This window comes from Trichechus manatus, unplaced genomic scaffold, assembly GCF_000243295.1.
Source record: "Trichechus manatus latirostris isolate Lorelei unplaced genomic scaffold, TriManLat1.0 scaffold00006, whole genome shotgun sequence".
NCBI lineage: Eukaryota > Metazoa > Chordata > Mammalia > Sirenia > Trichechidae > Trichechus > Trichechus manatus.
Window position 1 is genome coordinate 14,290,523 of NW_004443942.1, and position 14,157 is coordinate 14,304,679.

General features: G+C 38.2%; 1 protein-coding gene and 1 non-coding gene across 2 annotated transcripts in view; one reads left to right on the plus strand and one right to left on the minus strand.

The window, feature by feature from the left end:
• The window catches only part of SLC17A6 (solute carrier family 17 member 6), a 49,131-nt gene that overhangs the window by 20,127 nt on the left and 14,847 nt on the right, over positions 1 to 14,157 (plus strand). The window contains exon 4 of the mRNA XM_004369717.1: positions 13,127 to 13,241. Coding sequence (XP_004369774.1) covers positions 13,127 to 13,241 — 115 coding nt within the window. The remainder of the gene's footprint in view (positions 1 to 13,126; positions 13,242 to 14,157) is intronic.
• Positions 10,129 to 10,235, minus strand: LOC111822004 (U6 spliceosomal RNA). Its single transcript, XR_002825300.1, has one exon. It is a non-coding gene; the product is annotated as a U6 spliceosomal RNA (small nuclear RNA).

Below are 14,157 nucleotides of genomic sequence, written 5' to 3' on the forward strand. Positions count from 1 at the left end.
CTTCCCCCGTGTCTTTAGTTTTCTTCATTCTCCCTCACTACTGACAGGGTGAGGCCAGTGGAGTATCTTAGATGGTGGCTCACAAGCTTTTAAGACTACAGACACTACTCACCAAAGTAGAATGTAGAACATTTTCTTTATAAACTATGTTGTGCCAGTTGAGCTAGATGTTCCCCAAGACCATGGTCCACACAGCCCTCAGCCCAGAAGTTTGGTCCCCCAGTGACTTTGGATGTGGGTTTTTAAGCGGCCACTTTAGTTGCCAATTACAAAAAGGAGGACTTTAAAAAGAATGAAATATCAACAGTATACATTTAATTAATAACTATGTGGTTTGATTATTTGTTCAGGGAAAGTAATGTTTTAGTTTTAGTTTATTGCTGAGAAAATGTGTGGTGTTTGCTAGAATTTTTTATTGATGGTTCATTTTAATATGCAGTACTATATAAATCTACTGCCTGGTTTTATAGAGAATCTGGATTGAGAATTCAAAAAATCCAAAAGATCCAAATAATGGATAAGTCTTTATTTAAGGAAATTCATTTATTTCTCTAAAAAAAGTTTTTTAAATATGAAGTCTAATTCTTTTCTTTATTTTTGTGCTCATTATTTATTCACTTTTCCTTTAAAGAAGTGATCAGATCTTCAGTGAATTTCTTTATTGAAATGGATTATAAACAAACAAAAAGAAGAAGAAACAATATAAATCAGAAATCAAAGCTTAATTTTACCAATAAATAATTGATAATCAGGTTGACTGAAGTCTTAAACGTCTCTCCTATTATCACCAATTCATAAAGATATTATCAGATAATCTACATTATTATTTGATATGTTATGAAATTTGATCTTTAGTCTATGGAAAAAAAAAAATTGAAATGCTCCTAAAGAAACCCACAATGGAATATCACAAGATAAAAGGATTGTAAAAATCAACCTAAAAACAGCACTAATGTTTGCTTTAGGCCTACTGAAGTTAAGCAGTAACATGATCTCTTTATATAATGAAGTAGAGGACAGTGTTTTCCTTCTTTCCCATAAGGGGGAAAAAAGTCTAGACATTAGACTTTCAGATTAAAGTGGGAAAAATAGAAAAAAGAGAAAGCCAGCTCAACTGAGTTGAATGACAGAAAATATACTCTCACCATGTAAAGTGGAAATGAATGAGTGATTATCAGAGGAGCTTTTCAGTCAATATAGAGCAAATCATTTAGTGGGAAAAATGTCTTTCTTCCCCTAAATAGTACATATTTGGATTGCAGCTAGGGAGAGAGAGAAGGTACGGATTATAAATTATCTTCATAATTGTATTAGTTCTCTATTTCAGGAGGTAGATAAAATTATATATATTTATATGTAAATATCACTAAATTTTTATGTGAGTCATATTTCTTCTTCACAGCAACTCTGTAAGGTAGGCATCCTCATAATTGTTTTACTAATAAAGAAAGTGAACCACAGTATAGCAGATTTATTTTCCCAAAGACCACTAGGTGATAAGAGGCAGAAGTGGTAGTGAACTCCAGTATGTCTGTTCCAATTATGTGCTTCTTTACTAAACACATTTCTCCTACTGAGTACATTTTCTGTGTGTTTTCTTTAAAAACTCTATCTTCTAGTTCCTTTTAAAAATCATTTTATTAGTTAGTGTTGGGCTAGGTCAATAGAAAAGAGTAAATACATGGGTGTGGAATCATTTTAAAGATTTATTTGCATGGCTTTGATTGCTAGATAAGTCTTTTGTTCAGAGCATAAATTTGAAAAACCTGTAATGGTGGACATTATTTTCAGTGAAGTAATGTGAAATCTAATTATATGTATCAAAGTTGAGACCGATACTAGGGATAATAAAACTCACACGTATATTAATGTTTCCTGGTGTATAATCGCTTTTCCTCTGTCAAAATATCAAAGATATATTCAATGCTTATGGTTTTTTCTTAAACATTTTTGGCGTCAGGGCAAACAAAATTGATGACTGTCAAATAAGCATAATATTATATACTCAAGTACGTTAAATATTCATAAATGTTGAGGTTCTTTAAGAGGACAGTATATCACCTCTGAAGTATTATCATCTAATTTCGTTTTGAAAGCAGAGATTCACAGACAGCAGTTTCAAGTTTCAGAGGCACATCCTACAATGGACGAACAGTGAAATGGCAGTTGGTTTTAGGAGATTCCACAACGTTGTGTGAAAGAATTAAGGATGAAGCCAGACTGGGCAATGTATTTGACTGAGCTCAGCAACTATCTCAAGTGAGGATTTATCCACATTCATACTCTAAATTCTAGCTCATAGCTGCCAACCTATAGTTATTATATGAAAAGTAAATTACCTTCCTGGGATTTTTATGATCCCTAGATGAGTAGTTTGTTCCCATTGTAAAGTTCAAGAACAAAGAAATGATCGATTAATTGAAAAGGTATTGGGAGAAAGAAGATTCAAAGGAGAAAGATCTATAATCACCTACATATACCTCAGGGAGGGAAGTTAATATTATGCTTTTTTAAAAGTCTTTTTACAGAAATAATTGGGTGCTCATTTCTTATGGAAATGCCAGATACAAAGCACTCTGACATCACCATGGTGTTTTCAGAAGTGAAATAATACCTGAGCCCTAGTCTAAAAGAGACACAAATGAAGTAAGGGAGATATATGACCTTTTGGCTTAAGTCTTCTAAAAGGGATCTAGAGTGCTTTAGGAGTATCTGAGAGAAAACTGACTAGTTAGAAAACAGGGGTGTGTGCATGTGTGTGTGAGTGTGTGTGTTTGGGGGGTATAAATGTATTAGCGGTAAGAATGGGGGAATCTGAAGACAGATGTATTTGATTTAAAGAAGACTGTCAATTTTCCTTGATTATTTGCAGCCTTTGTTTGCTGTTAGGTATATTCGATGGACTATTGGGGTGCAGATTAAGAAGCTGATGCATTATGGATAAATTTCATATAACTTAAGAATGGAAGATAAAATTCCCGCTACATGTCCTCATGAGCTTTAAGCTGCTAGCATTTCAGAATGACATGGGGCAACTCTGATTCCACGGTCACAAAAACTGCATTATTTAGTCAGGGCAAATACAGTCTAGAAAAGAATAATGAGAAATAATGATTCTCTGAAAACTCTATTGAATGTTAGGAAATTTCTACATAATAATAGCTCATATTTATAAACCATTTACTATGAACCAGAAACTGTGCCCTTTGTTAACTGATTCATTTAATCTTCATGATAATCCTTTGAAGTACGGAAACTTATCTCCATTTTACAGATGGAGAAACTGAGGCTTAGAGATTTAGGTAATAACAACTTGCCCAAGGTCATAGCTAGTAAGATTTAGATTTGGAATCTGAATTCTCGCAGTGTAACCACAGAGCTTGTATTCTTAACTCATATTAGGTCATGATGTTTTTTTGTCCCCCCAGAAGATATAACCAAACCAAAAACCAACCCCCATTGCCACTGAGTTGATTCCAACTCACAGCAACCCTATAGGACAGAGCAGAATTGCCCCATTGGGTTTCCAATGAGAAGCTAGTGGATTTGAACTGCCCACCTTTTGGTTAGCGGCCAAGCTCTTAACCACTGTGCCAGGGCTCCTCTATGGTCAAAGGCAAGCCCCTTATTTCAACTGCCCACTGTGTTCATTCTAGGCCTGCCTCCTAAACCTGTCCCATTTTTGGTGTCCTGGGGAAATACCAGGGGCCCTGGTGTCACAGTGGTTAAAGTGATCGACTGCTAACTGAAAGGCTGGTGAATCAAAACCACCAGCAGCTCTGTGAGAAAAAATGTGGTAGTCTGCTTCCATAAAGGTTTACAGCCTTGGACACTCTAAGGGGTCGCTATAAGTCAGAAGGGACTCCACAGCAGTGGGTGTGTTTTTTTGGTTTGTGGCAATTTCAGCATGGTGTTACTAAGCCAATGAGCACTGGTGGCATAACAGTTAAGCACTCAGCTGCAAAGCAAAAAATTGGTGGTTTGAACCCAACCAGAAGCTCCATGGGAGAAAGAACTGGCAATGTGTTTCAATAAAAATTACAGCCTATAAAACCCTATGGGGCAGTTCTACTCTGTCAAATGGGGCACCTATGAGTAGAATTGACTCAGTGGCACCCAGCAACAACGGATAAACCCCAAAGCAGGATCAATATCACCTGGGAACTTGTTAGAAGTGCAGATTTTGGGGCCCCACCCAAACATACTGAATCAGAAACTCTGGCACCCAGTAATTTTAAATGTTTTAAGATGCTTCTTTCCCCACCCAGGTGATTCTTGTATATGCTAAAATCTGGAAACCACTGTGCTAAACTATATTATTGAGCTTTTTTTCCATACTCAGTTCTACTACCTCTTCCATTTCTTCATTGAAACCCAGATTTTTCTTCACAAAACCTTGACAAAATCCTCCCTAAATGAGCCTCCATGTTTCACTGCTTCAAAACAAAGGAAGGAAGAGGAAGAATCACGTTGTCACTCCTCACTGTTGCTACTTTCCACTTTCAGCATATTTTCTTCTTTCGAAGTTTTTGTTATTTTATCTGCTATTGCTGGCACCGTTTGTACTAATACTTATTCTGCTGCTATTAGAAAATAGTAGAGGTTAGTGTTCAAGTAGTCAAGATCTACAACTAGGCTGAATAAACATAAACGACAGTTCTTTCACTATCAATGTGGTCTTGACAAGTTACTTAAACTTTCTAATAATGTCGGTAAAATTAGAACGTAGAACAGCGAGTGGCGCTGTCTTAGTCATCTAGTGCTGCTATAACAGAAATACCACAAGTGGATGGTTTTAACGAAGAGAAGTTTATTTCCTCACAGTCAAAGTAGGCTAAAAGTCCAAATTCAGGGTGTCCGCTCCAGGGGAAGTCTTTCTCTCTCTGTCGGCCTTCTCATCAGTGTTCCCCCAGACTAGGAGCTTCTCGGTGCAGGGACCCCTGTCCAAAGGACGCGCTCTGCTCCTGGCACTGCTTTCTTGATGGTATGAGGTCCCCTTGTCTCTCTGCTCACTTCTGTCTTTTATGTCTCAAGAGATTGCCTCAGGACACAATCCAGTCTTGTAGATCCAGTCCTGCCTTACTAACACAACTGCCACCCATCCTCCCTCATTAACATCATAGAGGCAGGTTTACAACATACAGGAAAATCACACAGTACCAGGAATCATGGCCTAGCCAAATTGATACACACATTTTTGGGGGGACATAATTCAAACCATGACAGGCACATACTAACCATTTGGTAAATATTAGTGATTATTATTTCTTCTTGATTGGCTAACATTTATGGATTTATTTTTATGTGCCAGGCACCAGAGTAAGCCACTTGGGTGCATTACTTCATTTGGCCTCACATTAGTCCTCTGAGGTATAATGCAGTAATAGCACCATTGTCTAAGTTCTAATATCCTTTAAATGATAAGAATATGTCAGACACTCTTCACTTGCGATATAACTCATAGGTCCAGTTAATATCGCCATTTTGTAGATGAATACAGAAGCCCAGAAAGTTATTTAACTGGCCCAAGGTCACGGAAGTAATACATAACTGAGATGGACTTTGAACCCAGTCAGTCTGGCTCCAAAACCTATGTTCTTAACCACTACACAGTGGTTTTACAGATAAAGAATCCTTTACAGACAAGGAATCTGAAGTCTAGAGAGGTTAAGTAACTTGCCAGTTACATAGTTACTAACAGCCCCAGAGTCTTACAAATATATCGGTGTCATATTTATGTCACCCTTTTTTCCTCTACCACCATCAGTGACTTTGACCCCTTGTTCCTTTTAAGCCATCATCTCCCCTGTGCTTACGTGGATCCTGATCACCTTCTGACTTCCCGGATTTACAGATTCCTCTCTCCTCAACTCAGTAAGATTCATATTCACTCCACTTTAGGAGCATAATCATTGCTTACCCTCTGTGATCACACCAAACTCCTTCATCTCCAAGATTCTGTGGGCATATGGAGCCTGCTCGTCACCTCTTTGTCCTATCTCCATTTCCTCAAACCATCCTCAAGCCCTCCTTGCTTATCATCCCGTTCTCTAGATTTTCTTATTTCCCTTACTCACCTGTACCACCATGCTCACCCATTTTCAATACTAGCCTAATTTCTGATACATAATGTATCTGTGTTTGAACCTTTGCTGATCCACTGCCTCTTCTGGAGTTTCCTCCTTTGTCTCTATATCCATCTTCCAAGGCCTACCTTCAAAGTTTCTCTATGAATGGTTTGCTCCCTGGTTACCCTAGATAGAATGGATTTCTCTCCTATTTTCCATTTGTACTCTACTTGTGGCCTTTGGCATATATTGTATCATGGTTGTTTGGCTATGTCTTTCCTCCCCTGCTAAACTGAGAGCCATCTTCGTCTTTTTCAGAGTGCCTAGTAGCATCATATACCAGAGGCCCTGGATTAAAATTTCAGCTCTACTAAAAAAAAAACCAAAAAACAAAAACAGTTGTTCTTGAGTCGACTCCAATTCATGGTGACCCCATGTGTGTCAGAGAAGAACTGTGCTCCATAGGATTTTCACTGGCTGATGCTTTGGAAGTAGATTGCCAGGCCTTTCTTCTGAGGTGCCTCCAGGTGAACACGAATCTCCAACGTCTCAGTTAGCAGCCAAGTGCGTTGTTAACAGTTTGCACCACCGAGTGCCTCCTCAGCTCTACTATTTACTATCTGTTTTTTCTTGGTCCGTCTTTGTATATTAATTTCCTTAGTTGTAAAATGAGAGCAATGTCTACCTCAGAGAGCTGTTGTGAGGATTAAAGGAGATAATGTAGGTGGAGATAGTGTAGTGAAGGGTCTGTGAATCTCAGCTCTCTTCTCGGCATAGTAGTCTGATGTAAATATTGTTTCACAAAGGCTTGATGTGAATGCATAAGTGAATGTTGAATGAGGTGGCTGCTTGCATTTTGACTGTGTGTGCAGCAAGAAAAAGTGTAAAGGCGTCTCAGATAGGACAAGAATTTTGATAATCAGAATTTTAATTACTTAGATATTGATTTGGGTAGCAGTTGTAGAAAAATAAAGAAGAGATCCGAAAAAGCATGATGCATTTTATTCTTAACTAGTTAGAATAAAGTGAATGCATTTTCATGATGCAGTGATAATTAGTAATAAAAAAGATGATTGATGAAATTAAGGAACTTAACTTAGGAAGCGGTTAGGAATGTCACAAGATTGTATTATTAGGATCTCTATTTAGGACACCAGCCGCTTCTTGGAAACCCTGTGGGACAGTTCTACTCTGTCCTATAGGGTTGCTATGAATTGGAATCGACTCGATGGCAACAGGTTTGGTTTTTTAGAGCCCTGGTGGTGCAGTGGTCAAGCGTTCAGCTGCTAACCAAAAGGTCGGCAGTTCGAATTCACCAGCTACTCCTTGAAAACCCAGTGGGGCCGTTCTGCTCTGTCCTATGGGGTCGCTGTGAGTCGGAATTGACTCGATGTGAATGGGGTATTCAGAGCAGGAGCTAAAAGTAAACATGTAAACTGATCTATTGCCATTTTACTTCATGGAAAGCAGTGTGATTTCAAGTAGCTTTGTGAAGATTATTATTTTCACTTACACTTTAGAATCCTGAAATACATTACTAACTACCTAGCATGTGTATAATCAGATGGTAAATCATAGAGGCAAAACCACTGGTTTATGAAATCAGACAGAAGTGGATTTGAAACAGGACTTCTCTCAATCTTAGTTTCTTCATCTGTAAAAGGGGTATATTAATAGTAACCACATCATTGTTTTGTTGGGTGATTGTGAAATTTAAAGCATATTTAGTGTTAGCAGGATGTCTAGCAAGTTGAATAAGCACCAATTAAATTTATCTATTTATAGTGGTTCACGGGTGGAATTTTTCCCTTCCATGTGGGAGACCTGAGTTTTATTCCTGGCCGGTGCACCAGCCACCACCCTACCACCTGTCTATCAGGGGAGACTTGGTTTTGCTATGATGCTGAACAGGTTTCAGCGAGCTGCCAGATTAAGACAAGGCTTGGAACTGGTTAGTTCTGGTTTGAAACCCTTTTGAGAATCAACATTTCTAACAAGTTCCCAGGCGATGCTAATGCTGCTGGTTAGGGACCAATTCTGAGAACCACTAGTAGAACAGGGGTTCTCAGAATTTATTATACATAAGAATCACCTAGGGATCTTGTTAAAATGTAGATTCTGATTCAGTATATCTGGGGTGGAAATGCAAATTCTCAGCAGCGTTTCAAACCTGGCCAAACCAGTTCAAAGCCCTGCCAAAAAAATTAGCCAGTGAAAACCCTGTGGATTATAATGAACCCATACCATTATTCATGGGATTGCCCTGAATTGGGGCCTGACTGTCCAGCAACTAAAAATAACACAGTGGGTACTCGACAAATATTTTGTAATTGTTTCAGCTTTACTGAGGGGTGATTTTCCAAAGTCTGGAGACATTTTTGGTTGTCAGGATCAGAGAGGGGTGTGCTACTGGTATGTAGTGGGTGGAGGCCAGTGATGCTGCTGAACATCTTACAGGGCACAGGACAGACCCCCACAACAAGGAATTATCTAGCCCGAAGTGTTGATAGTGTGGAGGTTCAGAAGCCCTAAACTAAAGAATTGGTAAAATTAATCTCTCTCCGGCTTATCTAGAGCTGTCAGTATTTAAAAACCCTCCGAAGAGGGAGACAATTATTACTGAAAGTTCTATTCACAGAAAATAAAATTCATGCATCATACCTTCAACTAATTAGAAGGAAAGAAGACAACATATTAGATAAACCTGGCTGAAAACTTTAAGATGTCTGTTCTTAAACCATGGCATGCCACATTATCACCTGGATTGCTCCCAGAACATTCTGATTTGGAAAGTCTAGGGTGAGAAAAAGGAGCCCTGGTGGCACAGTGGTTAAGTCCTCAACTACTAACCAAAATGTGGACAGTTTGAACCCATGAGCCGCTCAGCAGGAGAAAGATGTGGCACTCTGCTTCTATAAAGATTATAGCCTTGAATACCCTATGGGACAGTTGGTGGATATTAGAAAAATGGAAAAAGGTAAGTTTTAGTGATTATGTGGAGAAATTAGAACCCTTATCCATTGCTGGTGGGATTGTAAGATAATGTAGCCACTATGGAAAACAGTTTGGCAGTTCCTCAAAAAGTTAAACATATGACTCATATGTTTACTTAAAAAGTTACTGTGTGACCCAACAGTTCTGCTCCTAGGTGTAAACCCCAAAGACTTGAAAGCAGGCACTCAGGCAGATACTGATTTTTTTTTTCCTTTTTTTTATTGTTGAAATTAAATGAAGTTTACATTTCAAGTTAGTCTCCCATACAAATTTTTTTTTTTACATCCATTGTTATGAGACCCTAATTGCTCACCCCATTCTGCGACAGCACACTCCTCCTTTCTGCCCCTGATTCCCCATGACCATTCAACCAGCTCCTAACTCTCTCTGTCTTCCCATCTCACCTCTGGACAGAAGCTGCCCCTTTGGTCTCTTGTATCTACTTGACTCTTATTATACATGAGTATCACTTTATGTCCCACAGTCCACTCCAATCCCTGTCTGAAGAGTTGGCCTCGGAAATTGTTTTCGTTCTGGGCTGATAGAGAGTCCAGGGGCCATGCTTTCCGGGGCGCCTCCAGTCTCAGTCAGACCATCAAGTCTGGTGTTCTTACTAGAATTTGAGTTCTGCACCCCACCTTTCTCCTGCTCCATCCAGGACACTCTGTTGTGTTCCCTGTCAAGGCGGTCATTGGTGGTAGCCGGGTACCATCTAGTTCTGGTCTCAGGCTGATGAAGTCTCTGGTTTATGTGGCCCTTTCTGTCTCTTGGGCTAATACTTTCCTTGTGTCTTTGGTGTTCTTCGTTCTCTTTTACTCCAGGTGGTTGGGACCAATTGATGCATCTTAGATGGCCGCTTGCAAGCTTTTAAGACCCCAAATGCCACTTACCAAAGTAGGATGCAGAACATTTTCTTAATAAGCTTTGTTATGCCAATTGACCTAGAAGTCTCCTGAGAGCATGGTCCCCAGACCCCCCACCCCTGCTACTCCGTCTCTCAAAGTATTTGATTGTATTGAGGAAACTTCTTAGCTTTGGTTTAGTCCAGTTGTGCTGGCTTCCCCTGAAAAATATGGAACACTTCACGAATTTGCATGTCATCCTTGCACAGGGGCCATGCTAATCTTCTCTGTATCGTTCCAATTTAAGTATATGTGCTGCTGAAGCGAGCACTCAAGCAGATACTTCTACACCAATGCTCATTTGCAACTTATTTCACAACAGCCCAAAGTGGAAATTATTTAAAAAAAAAAAAGTTTCAATGATGTTCATACAGAGAAAAAAATATTCCCCTTAAAGGGAATGAACAGATGAATGGGTAAATAAAATGTGGTATATCCATACAATGGAATATTATTCAGCCGTAAAGAGAAATGGATCTGATACGTGCTATGACATGGGTGAATCTTGAAAACATGCTGAGTGAAATAATTCAGGCACAAAAGGACTACTGTAGTCCCACTTATATGAAATATCTAAAATAAGCAAATTCATAGAGAACAAAGTTTATTAGAGGTTACTAGGGGCAGGTAGAAGGGGGAAATGGGGAGATATTGCTTAAGGGGCACTGAGTTTCTGTTAAGGGTGATGAAAAAAATTCAAAATGAATAATGGTGATGATTGCACAACATGGCGAATGTCACTGAATTGTATATATAAAAATGGTTGAAATGGCAAATGTGCTGTTATATATATTTTACCACAGTAAAAAAGAGACTGAAATTATTTAAACTTAAAGCAATAATCATTAATCAGAATACATTTTAAATCAATCTTTATAATAATTGTATATTTTGAATTATATTTTATAAAGACAGGTTTTGGGATTTTACATTTATGTTCCAAAAAATAAATTCATATTTGGCAGAAGTTTAATATCACTGCCTGTGTGGCATCTTAATGGAAATAATCATTCTTTTAAGAAGAATTTTTTAGGAAATAAGTTTAACTTTAAACCAAAGAAATCTATTCAGCAAACAGAACAGAGGATTATTCATCTGATGAGTGACCATTTACCTCAGGGAAGAGAAGCCACTAAGAAGGGCAGGCAGATACTAGGCTGCATCAAGTAAACAAAAATATTTGATCAGGCATATTATTGACAGAAAAAGAAGCACCGATGCACTTCAGCCCTTCCTAAAGTTGTTTCTGAAATTTCAGTAGCAGATTTAGTAATGATTAGGGTCCCATAAAGGAATCCACATCTTTAAACAGTCACATTTATATGTGTCCCCTGAGAGAATCAGTGCTTTTATGAGGCAGCCAACTTGACTGAATTCAAGGCTCCATGTTCGACTTGAGAAAACATACCTACAACACAGAGTTTAGCTTGTTAGAGATAAGGCCCTGCTGGTTCGGTGGTTAAGTGTTAGGCTGCTAACCAAAAGGTTGGCAGTTTGAAACCACCATCCACTCCTTGGAAAACCTATGGAGAAGTTTTACTCTGTCCTATAGGGTTGCTATGAGTTGGAATTATGTTAGAGATAGTGTGTCCAAAAACATCTCTGCAGGAAAGTCTAAAATTACCCTTTAAGGGGAATATTTTTTTCTCTGTATGAACATCATTGAAACTTTTTTTTTTTTAAATAATGGAATGGAATTTTTACTTGCTAATGGATAAAGTCTTAGGCATCATATTTCCAGAAACTCCTTGAATTGATGTGTGTATGTATGCTGCTAGAGGTGTGCTTCAAACACCAGCCCCCCACAAAAATTAAAAAAACAAAACACCTTAAACAGATACATTAAGTATTAGCTATTTGTATTACTCGCTAGAAAAGAACATCATGTTTGGTAAAGTAGAGGGCCCAGAAAGACAAGGAAAACCTTCAATGAGATGGATTGACACAATAGCTGCAAAAACAGACTCAAACATAGCAAAGATCATGAAGATGGTCCAGGACCTGGCAATGTTTCGTTCAGTTATACATTAGGTCACCATGAGTTGAAGCCAACTCAAGGGCAACTAACAACAAAAAATTTGTTATTATAAAAGTTTGTGCTATAGGATCTAATCATGAGATTTTATAAGGCATTTGAAATATGATTCCATTCATAAATTGTCTATGTATATGCAGCTTCTGAGGAAGTTGAAAATAGTTGTATAATGTGAGGCATAACTGTATTCATTCATGAATTCATTATTCTTTCAAAAACTCTTCAGTGAATGTCTACTGTGTGTTGGCACTGTACCATGTGCTCAGTGGATACAATGGGATATAACAATGGGCATGAAAAACAGGCTGTTGCCCTTTTGCAGCTTACATCGTAGATGGGTATCTTAGGCATCTAGTGCTGCTATAACAGAAATACCACAAGTGGATGGCTTTAACAAAGAGAAATTTATTTCTTCACGGTCAAGTAAGCTAAAAGTCCAAATTCAGGGCAACAGCTCCAGGGGAAGGCTTTCTCTCTCAAGAATGTTCCCCAGGACTAGGAGCTTCTCTGCCCAGGGACCCCAGGTCCAAAGGACGTGCTCTGCTCCTGGCATTGCTTTCTTGATGGTATGAGGTCCCCCTTCTCTGCTCGCTTCCCTTTCCTTTTATCTGTTGTAAGGTAAAAAGTGGTCCAGGCCACGCCCTAGGGAAACTCCCTTTACATTGGATCAGGGATGTGACCTGGGTAAGGGTGGTGTTACAATCACAAAATGGAGGCCATCCACACAATTCTGGGAATCATGGCCCAGCCAAACTGATACACACATTTTTTGGGAACATAATTCAAACTATGACAATGGGTATAGACCGAACACATGTACAATGAATCATTCAGTATTTCCAATTTGTAATAAGATACATGAAGAAACCACATACACTAGATCCTTATTTTATTTCTTGTGTATCCAATAATGTAGAATTTTAAGATTAGAAAATCACCTATTTGCAATGGCTAGCCCATCAAGTTCAGAACATATTTTATTCCTTTAGAAAAACTATCTTAAAATTGTTTGTGATGGTCAATTGCCTTAAATGTTTAACATGACCTGACAAATTTAGATCTGTGTGTGTAGTAAATGTTCAATCACTTGAGCAGTGTTACCATCTCCAACTTCCTTTCTGTTTCAGGGTCTTTGGAGCTGCCATACTTCTTACCTCTACCCTGAATATGCTAATCCCATCAGCAGCCAGAGTGCATTATGGGTGTGTCATCTTTGTTAGAATCTTGCAGGGACTTGTTGAGGTATGGAACTGCAGTATGATATTATTTTAAAATGGGTGTGTTAATGATAGCCAGGTTATCTTTGTCTTGATCAACAAATAGATGTATTTTATTAGACTGTGTATAAGTAGCATTAAAATAAAGAAAGGAAACATTGGAAAAGTTAGGTATTCCTATATTTTATCTATATACAATTCTAAAGTACAGATTTGACTGGTTGTCTCCCCTTCTCCAGAATTGAGTGGGATTAAATATTTTAGTGACTATTTGAATTAAAAAAAAAAGCGAATAACAAAAAATGGTACTTTTGTTTAAATGTTGTGGTAAGAATTTTTGAATTCATCCTTTGCTGGTGGTAAACTTGAATTAATTCTTTTTTAGAGTTTGATACTGAGCCCTTGTTGACTTTGAATCAAGCCATCTGAATTTTTACTGATATATTCCATTGAATATACTCTTCGTCTTATTGTAATGATCGGTGTTTGCTCTTTCAGTATACAAATGTTAAAAGAATACCATTTAAAACTTTGAGTTTGGCCTACCTAGAGCCCGTTCTTTTTCCCTGGAGTTAGTAGGTAAATCAGAGAAAAGTTTTAAGGTGCTGAAAACATCCATCCCTCCCAAAAAAAAGAAAGAAAAAATGATAGGATCGAAATACTAGGAAAGGGCTGACTGTTTTAAAGGTCTTAAGGTCTAGACACTACTTGCACTAAGTGTGAGCACCAAGAATCTAAGTGTCATCTTCCCCTGGCTGGAGTTCTTTTATTTGGGAATCACTGAGTTTAACACCTCACTAAAAGGTATCCCAAATTTCTCTAACTATTCAGAATTAAAGACGAACTGAGAAATACTGAGTCTTTTCTTTCACCTTAATCTGGAAGAAAATGGAGGTGGAAGGCAGACCTGAAGGGTGGGGAGAATTTGAACTTGTCACTAA